Genomic DNA, 22,560 nt, shown 5'->3' on the forward strand with positions numbered 1-22,560 from the left:
CAATGTGCTTGAGAGAGAATTATACGTATGCTAAGAGTTAAAGATTAACTAATATAAAAAAAAATTATGCTTGATCTATATTTATTGTTTAATTTAAACCATTTGATTTATAAAAAAAAGTATAGGTTTCATTTAATGCCCCTTTCCTAAGTCATCTTTACCAACATGATCAAATCGATTTGATTGAAAATCGAGCATAGTCGATCTAAACTGAAGGTCAACACAAGTCTTTTACAAAATATATTTTGAAGTTAATTAAAATTTTATAATGGACCAAATCAATTTTAGCATTGATCCTAACTCACTTTAAGAGAAGTCTTTAATTGTTGAAGCTTATCAACCCACTGATTTGGTGGACTAAGAAAAATAAAGACTTATTTACAAACGGGTTGAAATTGACCGATAAGTCATGGGTCAAATTGGTACTTTTAATTATTATGTTCGTAAAAAAAAAGTATTTTTAATATAAAATTTTTCAAGATAATCTTATTTATTCATGTTTTATAATTTATCACACTAAGATACTGGAAAAATAAAATAAAGAAAAAAAACCATTAATAAGAGAAAAAAAAAACCATTAATAAGAGGTGTATGCATCATCAAAATCATCCTTACTCAACACATCATACTTTCTCATGTTTTATTAATAAATTGTTCAATAATTTTTATTGATGTAATTAATCGTTTGTTCTCACAAGAAAAATATGTCTAATTTTTATATTAAGAAATTCATATTTAGTTTTTATATTATATATATATATATTGTTTATTTATTTATTTTATTTCTTTTTGTAAAACTTAGAAATAAATCAAAATAATATCTACAAAGCTAAAATGATATTGAAAGAAGATAGTTTTAGATATAAAAACAAAAAATAAAACTATAAAAAATAACTAAGTACTTAATCTTATTAATATATTTTAACCATGATTTATGTTATTTTTATCGATTTCAATAATAGAGTGGAATGAAAAGTTAGAAGTATGTTTCTTATCCTTTGTTGATTAGGCCATGTTCGCTTTGGTGGCAATTATCTTCCATAGTGTAGCAGATTAAAAAGGAGCAGAGGGACAATATTTGATAATTACCTGCCATATTCTTTGTACGGAATTCTGGAGTTAATAGCAAGTTGCATCATGATTGAGGGCCCCTGTATACATATATATGGACATAGAACAATTGCTCTATGATATGACACATTGAGGCAAATCTTTAAAGCGATGTAGAATAATTGCTCTATGATATTCAGCCAAATCTTCAACGTGATGGAGAACGATATTGCTAACACTAGCAATTTTGGATTCAGTTCTGTGGCATTTTTTCAGAATTAGAAATTGATCCTGAACTGAAGATTTCTCCCATTTATTTTGATATATATGCTCCTTCTCCCTTCTCTTTTACCAAAGTGTTTATCCATATGGGAAATATAATATGCACAACAATAACTTGTTTATTCATGTGTTGCTTTCTTGAACAACTTGCATGCTCTGTACAATATACATCTACCAGTACATTTTAACTAAACCTAATCACCTGCATAAATCAAAAAGGAACTATCTCTCACACCCAAACTCTACTTCCATCATACTTTCTCTAACATAGCATAATATGAATTCAGTATTACCAAAGAAATAATGCAGTAAAACAATGAAGAGAGAGAGAGACAAGAGATCTGTGCCCATAAAGGGCTTCAAAAAGAGAACATATGAGTTTTTTTTTTTTTTTTCATTTATTTTCTTAAAATTTGTATGTATACACAAGTGACCAAGCTCTAGGCCTACTTGTGTAAGCTTCTTCTTTTAATTACCACACAGGGTGATGTCCCTCTTGGATGGTCTGAAAGTCAAAGCATTGAAACTGTATATGCAGAGGTTAGCTTTTCTTGCTTTGATTGCAATCACATTAGAAGTGGTTCTGTAGCCAGGAACATTGCAAGCAGAGGATGAACTACCTATTAAGCTTGCTTGGCATGAAGACACAACTACAGAATCTTCTGCACATTTCACACCATCAACTGAAGGAATTTCCAGCTTGTACATCCCATACTTGTTGGTAGTTCTGTTCACTGAAAGTGAAATCTGTTCAGCAGTTTTCTCTGAGAGTGCTTTGAACATGCAGTCTACTTTCACCTCAGCACCTGCATGGACATAAATATGAAGAAAAAAGAGTGTAAGATGCACCCCCATTTGAACTCTTTTTGTTTTAGAGAGAGTAATTGTTTTCTCAAGACAAAAGGAAAGCAATTGTTTCTTTCTTTTGAGTTCCTCCTACATGTTTCATCTTTTAGAGAGAATCCATCATATAGAGACACTAAACACTATATAAACAGCATTTTTGGGGAAGATTAAGCCATAATTTACCACATTGCAAGAAACTAACCATTTTGTACATTGAAACATTCGTTCATATGCAGCTCCATGTTTCTACCAAAGTTACATTCCAACTTACAACACCACAAAGCATTCTACTAGAGGTTTATTGAGAGTTATCACCTGGCAAAAAGTAGCTGTGTCCGGAAAAGCTGTTATTGGAGCAGAAATCGCAATATACAAAGCCCATCACACTGATTTGTGAGATGGGGAACCTGGTTTTCCCTGGAAGCTTGGATTTTGCAGGCTCAACTTCCAAAAACTGAGTGAAGAAGGGCAAAAGGAGCAAGAGGGTTATGGGATTCATGGCCAAGTTTGGAAAAAGAAAATGGAGGGAAGTGTCCGAATGTGGTCTTTATGATGAGCAGCAGCAGCTAGAACTTTGTTTTTCTTTCAGAGCATTAGCATTTAGCTGGTAGTAGTGGTGTGGATAAAGAGGAGCAGTGGTTAGTGGAGAAGCAACTCCAAGCAAAAGGTTGAAAACAATTTTATCTTTCTTTCACAAGAAACAAAGACATGTGAATGTTGTTTGGCAAGACATGGAGTTCATGAGTAGGAGAGAGAAGTGGTGGTAGATTCTTTTGTTGGAGAAGAACAAGATAGCTTCTATTGGGGATGTTGAGAAATGGGGTTTGGTTTAAATAGAGATATACCACTCGGGAAAATGCTCCAAAGGCACATAAAAAAGGGTTGTGTTGTGTAGTATCAACCAAGGGTTATAAGTTGTCACGCTTCTCTTTACTTTCTTATATATAAAATGGTACTAACAGTTATAGCACTTAGCAGAGTGGTTTAGATTCTGTCACATGATATTTTCTGTTCAATAAAATATCAGTTCTTAATTAAAACCCAAAAGAGAAAAAACATATTATAAAGGAAAAGGAGACATAAGATTTTGATGACAGATTTTCTCTGGAGAAAATCTCTATTTATTTCCTTTTTCGAAAGTTAATGTATTTGGATAAAAAGAGGAGAACCAATAAGCATATTAAAACATTCCATTTTTGAATGCACGTCATTAAAACACAGTGAGGAGATTCTAGACCAAGTTGTAGTGTGTTGAGTGCATTTAAATCATGGCTCGCTCATTTATTGAGTCCAGTAATATCAATAGCAATACCTTGTGAGCATGTGACTATGGCTGACATGACATAAAAGGGTAAGGCATTGATGAAAAGCGTGAAACATTGGGGAGGGGTAGGAGCATTGATGTTGTTCATGTGCACTTCAGAACAGAGAAAGGGTCAATTCAGAGAATGCATCAATACGTGAGATTGCTACTACTGGTCCCATGATAAAATTAAATGGTTACACAGTACAAACCTTCACTTTTCCAACATTGCAAACAAAACACTGCTTTCCTCTTTTCCATGATGGTTTCAGTTTTTACTTAATTAAACATTAAACAATAAAAGGGTGGTTGGTTTAGTTGAAAATGAGTTAACCTAGAATATGATTAATTTGCCTATACACATGTCCCTAGTAAGATAATCTCTTTAAAGTTTTGTTGGATACACTTAAGTGGTTGGAGTTATTTTTGTAATTTGGCTATATTGTTGTGTTGTTTCATTAAAGTTCAGTATGTCGCGTTTTCAATTTGAAAAATATTCTTTTATATATTTAAATCTTTTATATTTATTTGATAATATCCTTCTTATTTTTTATTTTTTTTTTATTTCTTGAAAAAATACAAAAGTTTATAATTTTATGATTGGTTTATTCTTATAATTTGTGTCAAATGAATGTAAAAGTGTGTCATATTAACATTATTCTTTCGATTTTTATTTTTTTTTACACTGTAACAGTTCGGTAACAAACTTTGGTTAATATTGGTTAGTGTAGTAGCTCGAGTCATTAAACATTGTTTTTGTTTTTTTTTGTTGCATTGTAGCGATCAGATCATGTTTAGTTTTGGTTCTTATTATTTGATTCGATTTTATTTGATTTAATGTTTATTGTGCTTGTACATGACTATTTAATAGCCTTTCATTGTCAATGAAAATAATAAAAAAGTTTACAGTGCAATATCTTTAATATGTGTAGCGATTTTTTTAACAAATTGGTTTCTGAACTTTATGCTCTGAATACCGAGTATAAGAGAAAAGAAAAGAAAGAGTGAGTGAGTGAAATAGTGAATGGCAGTAGGTTCTTGAAAAAAGTGAGGGATGGAAAAAGTTACTAACAGTATGACTGTGCCATAATTGTTGAAAAAGACCAATTATGATAATTGGTGTTTATAGATGAAGGTGTTGTTGGGATCCCAATACGTATGGGATATAGTGGAGGTCAAGTACGATGAACCTGATAAGGCCGAACATCAGACAGTGGCACATGTTACCATGTTGAAAAATACACGAGTGAAAGACATGTCGGCGTTGTATTTCTCTAAAATTGTGTAGACAATTAGGATTCGAAAAGATAGAAAATGTGTTTTATCTTCTCTTGGGATCTTTGACAAATAACTTTGAGGGCATTATCTACGCCATTAAAGAATCAAAGGACTTGTCAGTTCTTAAAGTGGACGAGTTAACTGAGTCATTGAAAGCTCATGAACAGAGGAATAAGAGAAAGAAGGAGGTGGACGATCAAACACTACAAACACAGTTTGACTTGAATGGAACTCAAAATACTCAAAGTCGAGGTCCTAAAGGTAAAGGACGAGGTACTTGAGGACGAGACAGACGTGGTTGTAGCCAAGAAAGTGGCCAAGGAGGTTGGTCTAAGTTAGAAGTGGAGTGTTTCAAGTGTGGCAAGTATGGCCACTATGCAAATGAGTATAGATCGGGTAAATGCTACAATTGTGGTAAGGCCGACCACATTGCAAAGTATTGTCAGGCTGAGACAAACAAGGAGAAAAATCTCCTTACTAAAGATGTGGAGGAAGAGTTAGGAATTTTGTTGATGGCAAAGAGCCCTGACGACGTGTTGTAGAGCTATGGAGTGCACAAGCCAAGCTATGGAGACTCTAGTCCAAGCTTTAGCGAGTTTAGGCCAGGTAAGGCCAAGATGTCGAGTTGGAGGTTGAATGTCAACTAGTCGAGGTGGAGACCGAACACTGAGCTACATCTGGGTTGTTTGATGAAGAGAAGACATGTTGTTGAGCTCAATATAGGTTGAACCGAGCTTTTTTCGTGGTGTGTCGAGCCGGTTTGTTCCAACCTAAGTAATGTCAAGTTGTTTGATGAGGAGATCGAGTTGTTTTATAAAGAGACTAAGTTGTTCGAGTTCGAGAATCGGCATATGCATTAGATGGTGTTTGAGACATAGTAAATGAAAGTTGGATTGTCTTAAGTCGAACTGTCAAATCCTAAGTTGGTTGAAGTCGAATAGGCGGATATGTTAAGCGTCGAGTTGAAAAAAAGCCTGACATTGACCATGGAGAGCTCAAAAGAGTAGACCTTGGCAAGTGACAAGAAGAACTCAACGATGCAGTTGAGTTGTGCAATGACCTCCACAAAGGGAGTAGAGATTGGGACTCAGCAAAGTGGCTCGGTATGTTGAATAGCTCGGCCAGACAATTGAACAACCTTGAGAGGAGAAGAGAAACCTCAGTTAAAGAGTCAAGGTGATTTGATATCCTGGTGTAGAGCTTCGTAGAGAGCACAAACAACTTGGAGGAGAGGTCGGTCAGCCCCATTCAAAAGTTGGTCGAGCACATGAAGAGGTTGGCCTAAAACATGGAGAAGTCGTCCAAACACGTGGAATAGTTGGGTAAGCACTTGCATAGCTTGATAATGAGAAAGGAGAGCTCATTTTTGTACATGGAGAGCCCCATAATGTCCATGGAGAGCTAGATTGAGAGCTTAAAGGGGGCTTAGAAGAAAAGGAGACCAAAGGATATAACTTGGTTGGGTTGTTTGAGTGTTCGGTGGAGAGCTCAGAAGAAGAAGAAGTCACGGTGGAGAGCTCAGACAACGAGGAACTTGAGAGGCCAAGTAGTCTAGGATAGCATATGCAAAGCTTGGGTAACTTTAAGTAGAGCCTGACTACCTCAATATAACATGAGGGTAGCCTAGTTAGCTTGGTTTGGTGACACAGCTCATTGTTGATTAGCTCAGACAAGTCTGTGAAGCAAGTAGAGAATTCGCATAGCCTGGTCAGCTTACTAGAAATCCTAACAGGTGTAGAAAGGGTTGCAAAGATGATGACTTGGGCCCAAGCCCAATAGTAAGTCAAGGGCCCATTACCCGTGGAATGGCTAAGAGGATTCAACAAAGTTGTGAAGATACATCTCAAGAAGGCCAAGCATTGTTTATTCACTTTAAATGGCTACTCTAAGAGCAATCAGCAAGCCCATCATAGGCCATACCAGCATATGGTAAGGGGTAAAAGGCTTCAAAATCAAGAAAACCCAAATTGGGTAGCACTGAGTGCATACTTTAGGGCACTCAGCACATACGTCCTCTCTCTAGCCAAACTAACACATCTTTTATTGGAATCTGATGCATCCAACACCTGCTTTGCACCTAGCCACATGGCATGTTATCCATAGATTATGGATAATGATCAGCTATGTATTCTTTCGTGAACAAAGGGGGTGAATCATCTATTAATTCACCCACCATACATTGTATTCAACACTTTTGGATTATTATAGAGATATGCTATTGTTTTGCATCCAACCTACTGATCGAGGTCGTACCTAAATCAAATTTAATGTTTAATTAAATGTAGTATAGATTAGGAAGTGACTCTTAGGTCGTCTCTCAAGGACTAATGCGGTTCAGGCAATAGGTCGAATACGTAGTGGAGGGTGGTTTATGGACTGTTTTGTGAGCATATTTAAACTAGTTGAAGCACAAATTAAACACAGATTTCACAACAGATTGGCTTTTGGATCAATTACAATGATTCCCATCCTTGATTAACAACAAATCAAATGCTTATCTTACCCCTAATCCAAAACGAATTAACCAACTAAGCGAAGGTTAATCCGATCTTCAAAATTGCAAACTAAGCGAATGCAACACACCTATTTAATTGATTTTGCACCACACAGATTAATAAAATAAGCGAAGATTAACCACCACTTAGGAAATTAAGCGCATACCCAACTTAATACAATGCAAGGTAAGACAACATATTACAATTCACAGTCCAGAAAAATTTCAAGTAAGCAATGTCATATCCCTAATTACCAACCCAAACAGTTTCAGTCTTCCATTAAAACGAAATTAAACATAACAAACTACAAGAACAAAGGCAAATTGAAACATGAACAACAGGAAATTGAAACATGAACAACAATTTAAAACGAACTCAAACCAGAAAACACAATTCAATGCAGAAATCAAAATTGGGAATTGAAATGGCAAAACGAAATGAAATTGAAAGGGCAGAAACAAAATTGAAACGGGATTAAAAGCACAAAACGAAATTCAAATTAAAATAAAGATGATTCAGTATAAGAAAATGAGAAAATGAAAACAAACCTAAAACCCCCAAGGGAAGGGGGTGCTGAAAAACGCGCCAAACCTAAGAGAAAACGTGAACGAGAAGGGAAAGAAAGTTCTAAAATCTGATTTTGGGGTTTTAATATCCCAAAAGACGAAAATGTCCTTCATATGGACTTCTTACAAAATCTGACCTAAAATTCAACCCAAAGGTAAAAATTTGTCCAAAACTAAAATAATTAAAATTACAAAACGATATTAAATGATGTGGCAACCCTCTTGAAGTCCTAATTATAATTCCAAAATTGTCCTGCAATTAATAATGAGATTAATTAGATTTAGATAATCCAAATTAATTAAAAATATGAATTATTGATCAAATTAATCCCAATTAGGAAAATTGAGAAAATAATGGACAATTAATCACAAATGACTAATTAAATTCGGTGCGGAAAGCTAAGTGAATAGTACAAAATAATTATTCATCATCCACTCTAGCCAAGAGTCACCTCTACTTTGCTTCTCCCTTATATCACTCTAGCTTCCTTCCAATGATGGAGGGCCTTCTAAGCTAGAGTCATCTTCCCTAAGCACTTCACACCACACTTTCAACTTAAACCTCCATATATTCCATTACATCTACTTTCGCATCTACTTAGCTCGAGTTCTATGACCCAACCTGATGCTTTGCTAGGTCATCATGTGGTAATCCGAGCCAGGTTTATTGACCAAATCATGAGCTAAGTTCAGTTTCCATTCATTTCAAGTTGTCTTATTTTCCTTCTTTATTTGTTGCCTCTGTTATGTATTGTTCCATTGTATTTTATTGATTCTAGTAGGTTCTGTTTGAGTTAATTCTTGTGTGACAACTTTATTTTTAGTGTTCTTTATCATTTTTTAATCGGTCCATTTCGCGTTTGGATCACTTTAATTGAAGCATCATATTTTGTCTTGTCTTTAGTCATGTGTAGTTGCTTATTTGTCGAAAATTCTAGGTTGAAACTGTGTTTTGAGTAATTTGCATAATCTGACTAGATGTCCATCATCTGCACACCATATGAGCTACGACTAACCCATAGAGAGCTTGGGTGCATGATGTTTGCCATCATATGAAATTTTTAACTATGGCAGTAGTGTAATTTTTTTTTGGCTTGTCCTTTTGTCTTGTCCTTTGCACGTGTCTAGGAGTTGAATTTTGAATGCCTTTGAATTATTGAGCCAATACTATATGCATACCATATGAGCAATGAGTTTCTCGTTTCAAAACATTTAGCTACCCTTCCAGGTTATTAATTTCTTTTTTGTGAATTCTTAACACCATCATCAGACGATGTTAGTTTACTTTTTAAAACTATTTTTTTTTAAAAAAAATTATTTTGTTTTCTTGGGAGTTGAAAAGCTTTGGACAATTTGGAAGAATTTGACAATAACTCATGATAAGCTTCAATAACAAAGTGTAGGTCAGTAAAATCCACCTTATCATCAAAGTCATCTGACGAGCATTTGTCATTATTTGTCATGAGATAGAGATTGGCTTTCTCATCTTCATCAAATTCTAAGAAATCTAGATCCTCCTAGGTACTCATGAGCGCTTTTTTCTTTCCATGTTTGGAAAATTAAGGTTTTCTCTTTGTCTTCTCAAAGTAAGGACACTTAGATTTGAAGTGACCTGGTTTCTTACATTCATAGCATACGAGAGGACTTTCTTTTTGCTGATCATTTCTGGAAGTTGATCCAGGGCGTCTAACTTTGAACTAAGTGTCCTTCTTCCTTCTCTACATTGAGTATATCTTTTTAGAGATGAATGATAATTCATCTTAGCACTTCATGGAATATTGAAATTACATGAAAATAGAAGAAGAGAGGATGTAAAACATGAGAGAAGAGAGAAAGAACAAAATGTGAGCCTCCAAAGGGTTCCTCTAAGCTCCCCTAATGTGTTTCCCTCAATCTCTTTGAAATAAACTAGGATTTTATGTTATTATAATCTCCTTTCTAATAATGTAATTTCCTCTAATTATCTTCTAAATAATCCAATATCTTCAAGATATATTTAATTGTTGTGGACATCTAAAAATATTTGAGAATATCTTTTCTAGATTAAAGATTTAACAAATATTATCTTTTGACATTTTTACTGATATAGTTAAATAAGGTAATTATTTAACAATGTCAAATAAAATATATTAAGATATATTTTCCCCAAATTATCTTTTATCATAAACATTTATCAATTATCAAAATCCTTTTTATAGAAAAAATAAAGAACACTGCAAAGTTTAATTTTTGTTGTTTGTTCCCTCTTCTTGGCTTAGCCAAATTTCTTTACTTTTTCGTGTTATGCTTGAATTTACTTAATGTGATTTTGATTATTTGTTATTCTTGGAATTATTTTCAAAGTGTCATGAAACTTTAACCAATTTATTTCCACACTTCAATAAGCTCAACTTAGATGCAGTTGCACTAATACACCTCAAAATATCCATAGAATATTTATGCAACTAAAAAGTTATTTTTTAACATGTTTTTGTATTTCATGCTAAATAAACCTAATCATAAAAAATCTTAATTAAAATATTCTATTAAAGTAAAAAAAAAAATCAATTAAGAATCCAATATTAAAGGCTAAATGAGGACATAAATGTTCATTCATCACTAAGACTTGAACTATTACACATTATGCTTGAAGTTAATGTTGAGATTGTTGACAATACAATATCTATATCAACCTGGTTTTTGATGATGACAACACATTGCTTAATAACACACATGTGTTGTTGTTGTGTTACATGTTCTTATGCTTATTGATTGATATACTTGTTGAACATGTGTATGTGATAAGTGGCTGTGTGAATGCATACTTATTATACTTTTACTTGTTACATTATTTCTGGATGCATTGCACATACTTTGAAGGATGAAAACCACAAGCACTTTTGTGAACTTATAACTGTGTGACAAAGCTGCAGTACAGTCGATTCCAATATTAATTGAATCAACTGTACTAAAGTCTTCGTACAGATTTTGAGAATCATTGCTTTGTGAGATTTTGAGAAGAAAAGAATTTCAAAATGTTCTTACATGTCGAAGTCGACTATGTGCGCCAGACATTCGACTGTATCTGTTGTTTGATTTGAAATTTTGTTATGCTCTTAATAACGACTATATTTTCAAAAGTTAGTTGAGCATTGAATAGTTGGTCAACTATATTAAATGAGAATTTATTTTTGGTTGACTGGATGCTACTTGGTTGACAAATCGTTATAACTATCAAACCTAGTCGACTGTATTAGTAGCATATTCGACTATGAGAAACTCCGAAAAACAGAATTCTATAAATTGATAGAACATGAAGTTGTTCTAAGACTTTTGATGATTTGATATTTTCATATTTTGTTTCAGATAGATTTCTCCGTGATTAAGAGTTCCAAGAATTCTCCAAGAAGACCGTGGTGATCGTTCTTGAGAGAGATTCCAAGGGAGGCTGATTGTGCGCTTATTGATTGATCATCATCTGCACATTGAAGGTGTACCTGGTTTGATCAAGAAGTTATTCTGGCTTGGCATCCATGAAGTTTGTTGTATTGGACCTGTTGTGATTACATGGGTTAGAATATGCTACTAATACACTTATTGCTTGTCCTCACATTGAATCATATTTATACCCTTGTCCTCACATTGAATCATCTAATAACTAGATTTGATGATTCAGATTTACCTTCAACATCAGATTGCACAGACTCAATAATAACAAGTAAAAGTGCCTCTTAAGGCAAGTATGGTCTTTTAACACATTTTTCCATTAGCTGAAATATAGGTGAATCTCACCCGATGGAACAAACAAAATCTATTAAATATCAGAGTAATATTTAGTAAGATTCATCTAAATTTCAGCATGTTAAAATGAATGTGTTAAAAGGAAGTATATTGCTTTGTGTTTATATGATATCTTGACCTTTATGATAAAAACAATGACAAAGTAAGCATGTAACAATTAGCATCAATCAGCGATGGCATGTAATCAAAACAAAAAGACATTGAATGGAAAAGTTGGTAGCATAGCATCGATCAACACCGCCATGCAGACGCCGCAACGATGGCCCTATCCTGCCACCCAAGCAGTAAGCAGCCCTTATCCTCCGTCAATCTATACCCCTCGCACGAGTACAACCCGAGCAAAATCTTCGACTGAGTCACCGCGTTTGGACTCAGTGCCACGCTCTTAAACCCCTTTCCCTCCATTATCTTCCGCCACTTCTCCAGCCTCTCGTGCCGCTCAAACCTCTCCGGGCCCTCGCACGATACGATGTTCCGTATCTCCGGCGCGAATATGTACTGCTCCACCTTCGCCCGCTGCGCCGAATCCGCCGGAAACGTTGCGTCCAGTGAGTCAAAGATCGCGGAGTAGTAGTGCAACGCCTCGAGAAACCGGCCCAGAAAGTAGGGTCCGTTGTGGCTCGCCTCTTGCTCCACCAGGGTCACTATGTTCGGTGCCTGGTCGCGTATCATGGTGAGAAGGTTCCCCAGATGATTCCCGGGGACGCGGTGGAGGCGGTTGACTGCATTAACAGCGAGAGCCTCCCCGACACGGCGGTGCAGCATGTGGGGTTTGAGATCCTCGAGCTGTTCTCCGACGGCGTGGAATTCAAAGGGGATGCGCAGGGAGTGGGCGAGCTCGGTAAGGCAGCGGCCGGTTTCGCGGACGGCGTCGATAGAGGGGCCAACTCCGGTAATGCGGAGGAAGGGAGCGGTGGTGGGGCGGGCGGCGAGGGCCTGCATAAAGGCGGGCCATTGGTAGCCCTGGAGGATGTCGAGGTCGATGACGTGAACACGCTCTTCGGTCTCGAAGGCTTCGAAGATGGCCTGGTTGGCGGTGAAATGGGCGAACTTGACGTAAGGGCAGGCCTGGTACACGATCTGATAGATTTTGAGGACTTCCATGGAGTTGGAAGGGCTGAGGGATTTGGAGGGTTTTGGGCTGAGAGTAGCATTGAGCCTGGCGCTGAGCGAATCGGTGAAGCATGCCGCCACGCGCTGCATGGAGTCGCCTAAGGGAGTGACGACTCGGTTGAGGTGGTGGAGGTACCTTCTTGCTAACATGTATTCCTCTTTCGCCACAGCCTCTGCGCAGGCCAGAAGCAGGTGCACCAGTTGAAGGCCGCTGTCTTGCTCCTGTAACGTTCATGTCACAAGAGAAGAAGAGCGTCACAATCCACTTCTTTTCCAAGACATGATCAGTTTTGATGAAGTGTGGGATGAGAGAAGATTTTGTTACCTGCTCGATTCCGATTGGAATAGGCACCATGAGATTGTCTTGCTGCTGGCGTTGTTGTTGTTGATGCAGTGCTTGCTGTTTTTGCCATTTCTCTTGGTAGCGTTCTTGTTGTAGAGCCTGTGAGAGGGATGCACTAGCCATGGACCCCATCTGATGATAGATGTCATTCTCTTGGTAAAGTTGAGAAGAGCCAGAACCGTGCACTGAGGATTCTTCATCGACTGAACCATGGTACCTTGAGGAATCGGGCAGTGTTAAGGTATCCAATAGGGACGAAGGGATTTGAGTAGACAAGTCAAAGCATTCAGATGAAGTTGCAATGTCAGAAGACACCTTGGTTGATGAATAGCCTTGATAGTCCTCCAAGAACTCTTCTATGGCTGGAAGGGAAAGGTTTTCAACATGCTGCATGTACTGATTGTTTGGTGAGTTGAAGACCCTGTGGAGAGGGCTAAGTCCTTTCCCTTTGTGGCTGCTGTTGAAGGAAGATGAAAACTTTGGTGGGGAACACCCTGAGAGACTCTGAGTTTGCATTCCATGAGCATAGTTATAGCTGCAATTGTAAGAAGAGAGTTGCGGAGAGGGAAGGTTCCTGACTGGGGAAGAGATCATGAAATCAGCATCTAGTTGGTCAGCGAAAAAGGATTCCCAAAGTGAATTATCTGGTGACTGAACTTCCACATCTCCATCTAAGTCAAATTTGAGTGCAGGAAGGTTTAAGCTTGGTGGGGTTAGGCCAGTTTGGTCAAGATCACCAGATGATTGAGTTGCATTTTTCTTTGAGTCATTTGAAGATGTGGGTTGGAGTTTGGTTCTAGAGTTGTTCTCACTCTTGAGGGTTCCACAAAGTGAATTGATCATTTTCTTCACCTCCCTCCCAATTCTTTCAGTATACAACAAAAGGCAAAACTATAATTATATTTGGTATTCTTTTTGTGTGTCTAAATGGTATAGAGAATGGATGGTTTATGGAAAGAGCGAAGTCTAAAATTTCTTCCTTCTTATTGAGAGAAATAAGGGTAGAAAAGACAACACCGAATAGCAATAATTTGTGATTGGAGGATTTTCAGAGGCCTAATTTTTGTCATTTTTGCCAACCTTTTTAAATGTTTACCAAAAGGCTTTGGAATACTTGTGATTACAATAGAAGACAAATTCTTCGGAGGACCCCACTTTCTTTGGGCCGGCCCATATATCTACAAGGTTCCTTTTATACTCTCCTGCACAATCATTGGAAGCATCGTTTTGTAATCTTATAAAAACATAAAAACAAAGACCTATCATAAACAACAAGGTTACCTTTACAATTAAATAAAACTATAGCATAGCAGTAATAAGTAATATCTTCATACTGTTCATTATTTTATTCAAATAGTTAAAAACTATTTTATAATTTAAATATTATAATCTTATTTGTTTTACGTAGTAACTTTATTATCTACACTGTCTTTCATATAAGTTATCTCAAACCGACTTTTCAACACAGTTTTCAACAAAAGCAATGCGTGTTGTACATTAATAAAAGACTAAGCAGTTAAATGCTATCTTCATAGGATTATATACTTTGATTACTTTAATTTGAAATATTTTAGAATAGTATATGTATTTTAGATTAGAAATTTAAAATTTTATCTCAAACTCTTTGTAGTTTTAAGTTACCGTATCTTTTTTTATATTCTCTCTTTAAGCCGGTTTTGATTTGAAAACATTCAAACAAGATTTAAACTGAAACAAATTTAACATTCCTACTTTTATGTTGATGTCAATTAGGATTTATTTGTATTGATGTTGATAGGAGTGTTTTTTAATCTAAATTATTATTCGGTTTAATAGACAATTTTGTTTCCAGTTTGGTTGACAAATATCAATTTAGTTCCTCGTTTTAAAAGTGTTTGAATAAGAAAAGAAAAAGAAACCCTAGAGGGCTTGGGTCTCACTTAGAAAATATCAAGTGCACCTCTAAATTTCATCTCAGCACCCATTCGTTACACATCAGCATAAATATATCTATAAAATAATATCTCTTCTGCCAAATCATCAAACCCTTAACATCGTTTGTTTCTTCTTAACGGAAGGGACTAATTTGATTCAAAATTTTGAAAGTGAGAACCCATTTCAAACACTTTTAAAACAAGGGACTAAATTGAGATTTGTCAACAAAACTGGAGACAAAATTGGCTATTAAACCTTATTATTATTGTTGTTTTAAATCACTATTTTTTTTTTGTTCAATATTGATTATTGTCTAATGTTGAAGAGGTTATCTTTTGATGGACGTGAACTTGATATGTTAGTATGATGAATAGGGTTTTCTTTTGGTTATCTTGAAAGGACTATGTTGATTTGATGCATATGGATGTATGAGAATATGTTTTGCATGGTGATAGGGTTATGTCGTGGTTTTTTGGGTTTTTCCTATGAATGTATGTATGATTTTGATGGGTTATTCCATAATAAGATTTGATACTAAGGAAGGGATAAAGTTATGATGATTGGGGATTTTACAATACAAATATATGTTATATATAGATGATATGATAATCATATGTAGAATATTTGGTTTGTTGCTGCATAATGATGGGTTTTGGATGATTCAAATGATGTAATGTATGTATTAAGGTATGTTCATAAGGGTATGTGATGCTTGAATGCATGCATGAGATTCTAGGAGAGTTTCCCTCGTGATTTAAGGTTGTTGCATGTATGTTTGAACACTTGAATTTTGTCTAGGATGTGTTTCGATTCGCAATAATCGATTATCATTAGTTATAATCGATTATTTGTACATTGGTTGTGAGTTGAGTTTCGGGAATAATTGATTATCTGGGATGATAATCGATTATCCCTTCATGCGTGATGCATTTTGGTGATTTGCTGAGTAGAAACATTGATATAATTGATTATCATTAGTGATAATCGATTATCACAACGTATTTTGTGTACATGCGTGTGTTTCGGAATAATCGATTATCACTTGTGATAATTGATTATTCAAAGTGTTTTTACTAAAGATAGTGCGTTTTGATGAAGAATGAGCTTGGACCAAGCTTGAGGAGCTGTGAAATATGATGATAATCAAAGTGTGAGATTAATCGTTATGCTTAGTGTTATTTTGACTTGAGGTTGAGATTAAAGCATGAGTAAGTGTTGGGATGTAGCTGAGTATGTGACTGATGAGCATGAGAGAGGAGGATAAGTCTACTTGTTGTATGTATATATGTATGTATGTGTGTGTGTGTGTGTGTGTGTATATATATATATATATATATATATATATATATATATATATATATATATGTATGTATGTATGTATGTATGTGTGTGTGTGTGTGTATATATATATATATATATATATATATATATATATATATATATATATATATATATATATATATATGTATGTATGTATGTATGTATGTATGTATGTATGTATGTATATATGTATGTATGTATGTATATATGTATGTATGTAAAGATAGATTTTGACATATAACATTTTTTAAGTCCAACATATATGTTATAGGCATAATGGTGAACAATACCTCCTCAACCATTTTCTCAACTTCATGTTATTATCGTTATCATCCTCATCACATGAATCCTAAATATCAAAATCCACATGAAGAAGCAATAACTATTACTTACTAAAATGCAGTCGTGAATCATTATTACTTTGATTATGACCATGTCAGTTGTGTTTTTGAGGATTCATGAGATGAGAATGATTACCAAAATATCAAGTGCAAAAATAGTTAAGGATTCAAATGTAAATCATTAATGCCTATAACATTGTTTTAGATATATTGGTAAATGTCATGACTATGAATTAAGTGAAACAAAGATAAAATGTTATACATATATTGATAGCTCTATCCTTGGTGCTAATCACAGATTCGTGAGCTCGGAAAAAGAATGTGCAGAGCGAAAATCAGAAACTTAGAGGAAGTCATGGTAGCAAAGGTTAAGTGAAGTAAAAATCTCGATGAGGTGTAGTTTGGAATACGGCTCTAGCTCAGTCGACCTTCATCTATATATTGGAAGGAAGCTAGAAGGGAATTAGGCGAAGCACCATGTTGTGACTTTCGATGGAGAAAAGGCTGGAAGAATACATCAACATATCATTTCTCTCAAGTTCAAAAGTGCGTACATAGGGGGCAAAGTGGAATTTATAGAAGCATTCCCCTTTGCCCAAGTGAATTTAGACATGCAGATTTGTTTCCATGAAATGTGGATCTGCAGCCACGTGGAGAAGTATGTGTGTACAATGTGCTGAAATGTTAATTAGCACCAAATACACGTGAAAAAGGTGAAAGCTAAGCTATGTTATGCTATGCAGCTATCCAGCATATGGGAGAAGGCAGCTTGACCATTTTACCCTTTATTTACTTGACTTTTCTATCCTTCTTCATGGATCTTGTTGGACCTTCTTTGTTATTTCTTCAAGTAATGAAACTTTGTTCAAAATGATGGGCTTGGGCCCAAGTCATCATCCCCTCCCCCTTGGAATGGATTTGTCCTCAAATTTGGTGAGTCGTCTTTATTATGAGGACTTATTTTTGTTGTCTTCACAAGAGTGCCTCCTCGGTCAAATATCCATCTACAATAGACATTAAACATATATCTAATTAGTTTTATTTGACCCAAGATGTATGAAAAAGGATGTTTAGAAGAAGGCTTCCTAAAGTTGAATTGTTCAAGTTGCACAATTTTATGAAGCCTTACTTCTTTCAAAAAATTATTTTTATCTTGAGTTAGTGGTAACCAAAGAGGTAACCATAACTCAAGTTTTTGATTGCCATGTGTTAAAAGTTGTAAATCTTGAAAATATGAAATGGCAATTGCTTTGAAAGACAAAAGTAAAATTTGAAAAGTCAAAGATAGATGGAGGAAAGTTACACTAGTAAAAAAACTGGATTTAAAATCACACAATAGACCTCGTTTTTAGCATAACCGGAACATATTAAAATACGGTGGCAGAATTGTAAATAAAGTGAACTTTTATGACTCGGTTCACAGTTAACCGGTGCCTAAAATTTGAATTATGGTCTACTGACTCGGTCAGCTAGGGAACCGAGGCCATAGGTGATGTGTCAGGTACCATACGACATCAGTTATTGGAGAACCGATGCATACAGTGATTTATTGCCCCGTTTATTGGTTAACTGAGGTACTAAAGGTGGTTTATCTTTCCTCCAGACGCGTAAAGGTGCTTTATCTTTCCTTGGTCGCCCCCTTCCCCAGTTTCTCTTTCTCGTGAGCAACTAGGCGGCTCCAAAATCTCCCCCTCCAAGCAGATTCCTCTTTGTTCGGTAAAACACTACCGCCGGGAGTCACCGCCACCTCGTCGTCGCCTACGAGTGCGTCGCCTCTGGAGGGAAGAGCAAGTGGTGGCCGTTGGGAGTGAAGTGAGGTTTGTGGTGAGCGGCGGTCATGGGGGTTGAACGGAGGTTGAACGACGGCTATGGAGGTTGAACGACGACCATGCGAGTGCGTCACACGGCACTGCAGAAGCGCGACTCAAGCGAGTTCTCGAAGTTCGATGGCGGTTCACAGTGGACTTTCAAGGTCCTTCGTTGCACTGGTAGCCCTTCCCCTTTTCTCTTTCTTTTTCTGGCTCGCGATGCAAGAAGAGGTAGAGGTAGTGTCACTCTCTTCTTCCCCTTTTCACTCTTTTTCTTTCGTTCTGGTTCAACGTAGGGAGGGTTTTCTTTTCCAGCGTCTTAGTGGGCGTTCTCATGGTGGTGGGATCGCAGGGAGGGTTTTCTTTTCCAGCGTCTTAGTACAACCGGCGTCGCGATGGCGAGAGAAGACGATGATGTGTCGCGAGTGACCTCTGGCGACGACGACGAGGTTGAAGGGCTGAGTATCTGATTTTGGTGGTGCTGATTCTGCGATTTAGGGTTTAGGTTGTTCTTCAATTTTGGGGGTTTTTGTTGAGGGTTTCAATTTTAGGGGTTTTTGTTGGGGGTTTCAATTTTGGGCTGAGTATCTGATTTCTTCTGCGATTTGAGATGTAGGGTTTCATTGAAATTTTTTCATTGAAATTGAAATTGGGGTCTTTCCTGTTATGGTGTTTTAATCTTGTAATTTTGGTTAAGATTGATGGTTGGGATATGGGTTTCGTCTCTTAATTTGGGGTTTCCTGTTCGTTATTTGATTTTGGGTTGTTCTTTGGTCGCGCAAGTGGTGGCGAGGAAGGCGCTAACGGTGGTGACCATGGGTGTCAAGCTAGCCGGCGATGACAGCTCCGTTTTGGCAGATTAAAAAAAAAGGCTTTGAAATCGGTTCTAGCCTGAACCGAAGCACAATCCTTTGACGTGTTACCTCAGTTTAAACCGAGACCGAAAATTCCCACTTTTTTACCTCATTGGAATATACCTCGGTTCAAAAACCAAAACATATTGGCAAAAACAACCGGTGTCGTATCTGTTTGTTGCACTAGTGTTAAAGGATGGAAAACCTCTCCTTAAAAGTCTTGATTCTATTATGGTTGGAGGAGATATTGCCTTGAGTTTTTCTTTCTCCCTTTCTTCCAGTTCTTTTCTTTCATTTTCTTCCTTTTCTCTCTTTTCTTTTTCTTTTATTCTCTCTTCTTCTCCTCTTCTTTGTTCTTCTCTTTCCTCTTGCTCTCTTCTTTTTATTTTCTCTTCTTCTTCTCTTTTCTCTTGTTCTCTTTTTCTTCTCTCTATTTCTATTCTTATTTGCTCTTTTTCTTTCAACTTTCTTTCTTTTTCTTTTTCATCCCTCTCCTTTTAAGGCGCATTTGTTCTTGATCCTCCGCCACTTGTGTTGATGAAAGAGGATGGCGTACAAATTTTTTATCATGATAATGCACAATTATTGTATTGGTAAGACCATTATGAATTGTTTTATGATCAAATAGTCATGGCCTTCCCAATAACACATGACAAGTTTCCATTGGAACTACATCACATAAAACTTTNTTTTTAAAGTTGCCAATGGAAATTGTTACTGTGACTTGATCCTTGACTGTGATATTCCCATCTTTATTGATCCAATGTATTTTATAGGGATTGGGATAGGGTTGCACAACAAGATTTAATTTTTCAACCAACCGAGTACTACAACAAGATTTCTTTATCACTCTCATTCTCACTAGTAGAGGATTCACTACTATAACTATCAATGCCCCTTAAGATCATGGTTCTTTTGGTGGGACATTGGGCAGTTATATGTCTTCTTCCCAGACACTTAAAACATTTGATCTCACTAGTACGAATGTGTGAAGAGAACTCTTGTTTGGGATTTTCATTTATCTTGGCTAGAGGTTTAAAAGGCTCATTTTCTTTAAAATTTTCCTTTTCAAAAGTAGGGTGAACTTGAACTCTTTTGGAAGAGGATTTTCTCAAGTTTTGTTGTTCTACCTTTATACACATGGAAATGAGGCAACCCAACATTAACTTCCTTAGGAGGTGGAGGTGGATTTTGAATATCCCTCCTATGTCTTCTTGAAGAAGAGTGATGGTGGTAATACTCTCCCACATTTAAGGGGATTCCTCCAAATTGAGAGTTCTCACTTTGACTTCCCCTATATCTCTCTCTACTTTGGTTGTGTTCTTCTCTCATCAACATCAACTCATCTTGGATCATGGCATTTTGGAGCTCTTTATTGACTTTCTCTTGACTCATTTTTCTTTCAATCTCATTGAGTTGGTTGACTAGGGTTTGAAGGGTTATTTGCTCTTTTTGGGTATCATTATCACTAATCCTAGGGGAATGTCTTCTTGACATTTTAATGAACTTAAGAGTTTTCTTGAAGTAAGGACTAAAGGATTTCACTTGAAAGCAATATTCCAAGTTGTGAACCTAAAAAAGGTTGCTTAAGTACCAAATTTTGCCTTGCCAAATATGCTTCTAGCTACTTACTAAGAATCCTTAAATCAAAATCACTTTTAAATGCACTAAAAAGTCTAAAGACAACAAACAAACACAAAGATAAAAGCTAGACTCTAAAGGCGGACTTCTAAGGTTACCTAGACGCTTTGCAAGAAATGAAAAAGGTTGAAGTCTCCTAGGTGAAGCTTGGAACTTTGGATCCAAGACACTCACCATCTACCAATTTTAAGTGAAACAACAAAAAAAATGAAGGTTTGCAAATGATGGAAGAACACTTGGGAGCTTTTCCAAATCACTTGCGGAATGAGGGATTGCATTCAAAGTGGTACATTTCCCAAGTGAAGAGAATTGCAGTAAAAGTCATGTACTTACATGACAATTTACATATTTGACCATGTTGCTGGTGTGCATCGTTTTCTGTTGTTGGTTTTAGCTTGTGGATGAATGAAATCTCATGAATGAAAATTTGATGGATGAAAATGTATGGTTCTATGTAAGTTGATGGTTATATGTAAGTTAATAAATGTAAGTGTGGTTTCTAATAGTAAAAAAATATAATATCAGATTTATCTTAAATATTTTATAACATTATCATTTATGAAAACCCTATATTTAAAAAAAAAAAAGTTGAATAATTATGATAGAGGACCATCTTCTAATTCAATACAAAGGACAAAGAATCTTTAAGTAGTATGAATTTGAGGACAAAATCTCTTCAAAAAGGAAGGTATGATAGAAGATTATCTCTTGATACAATACAAAGGAGAACTAATCTTCAAATGGTATGAATTGGAGGACAAATTCCCTTCAACAAGGAAGGCATGATAGAGTACTATCTCCTGATCCAATACAAAGGAGAATGAAACTTCAAGAGGTATGAATTTGAGGACAAATTCTTTTGAAGAAGGGTATGATAGAGGACTATCTCCTTATTCAGTACAAGAAGAACTTTAGAAGAAGCCTTTGCAATTCTAAGGACATAAAGATCATGGATTATAACACAATTATAGAATAAATTTTAAGCATTTAGAGTGTCTGCAATTTATTTTGATTTTGTAAGTTAGTTGGACAAACAATTCATTTCTAGTTTTAATTTTCAAGTTATTTTGGACCCAATATCTTTGAGCTTTCTTTTAGGGTTTCTTAGGTTACTTAAATATTTGTGTCTATATATAGGAATATCAAATACATTTCTAAACACCTTGGATGGTTATTATATGAAAATTAATTTTTCATTAAAAGAGGATTCTTTAGTTGTTGGATTAAAATTGAAGTTCTTATCAAATATTGAATTCTTTCTAGTAAATCTTCCTTAACTTATTAATATGTTAGATTGTAGTTTCTTCAATTCTGATTCTTATCAAAAATGAAAATCTTTTTGAAGAATCTTTATTAATTTATCAATTTGTTAGATTGTTGCATTCTTATCTCTATCTTAATTTAGTGTTCTACTCTAATTTATTTTTATTTGTACATCTTGAAGATTCAAATTCAGAAACAATCATACTATTTCTTAGACAAATAGACAAATCATATTATCTGGTATCCCAATTGTATCAAAATAGAATTATAATGAAAATAAATTGTTAACTAGTTATAATATACTAGCCTTTTTATGAACATGTCATTTATAATAAAATAATATTTTATAAAATAAATATAAAT

The 22,560-nt window shown here is 35.6% G+C and overlaps 2 protein-coding genes across 2 annotated transcripts; both read right to left on the reverse strand.

Moving 5' to 3' along the window:
• Window positions 1–1,433: 1,433 nt before the first annotated feature.
• Window positions 1,434–3,056, reverse strand: LOC106780104 (major pollen allergen Ole e 1). The gene is made up of 2 exons (XM_014668346.2): window positions 2,494–3,056; window positions 1,434–2,138 (listed from the first exon to the last, which is right to left on the reverse strand). The coding sequence occupies exons 1-2, from the start codon at window positions 2,675–2,677 to the stop codon at window positions 1,801–1,803; spliced, it is 522 nt and encodes a 173-aa protein (XP_014523832.1). The 5' UTR covers window positions 2,678–3,056; the 3' UTR covers window positions 1,434–1,800.
• An 8,496-nt stretch (window positions 3,057–11,552) lies between these two features.
• On the reverse strand, window positions 11,553–14,000 carry LOC106780113 (scarecrow-like protein 23). Its single transcript, XM_014668353.2, has 2 exons — window positions 13,039–14,000; window positions 11,553–12,935 (listed from the first exon to the last, which is right to left on the reverse strand). Exons 1-2 carry the CDS (start codon window positions 13,897–13,899, stop codon window positions 11,832–11,834), a joined length of 1,965 nt encoding a protein of 654 aa, XP_014523839.1. The 5' UTR covers window positions 13,900–14,000; the 3' UTR covers window positions 11,553–11,831.
• Window positions 14,001–22,560: the final 8,560 nt, after the last annotated feature.

Source organism: Vigna radiata, unplaced genomic scaffold (assembly GCF_000741045.1).
Source record: "Vigna radiata var. radiata cultivar VC1973A unplaced genomic scaffold, Vradiata_ver6 scaffold_146, whole genome shotgun sequence".
Taxonomy (NCBI): Eukaryota; Viridiplantae; Streptophyta; class Magnoliopsida; order Fabales; family Fabaceae; genus Vigna; species Vigna radiata.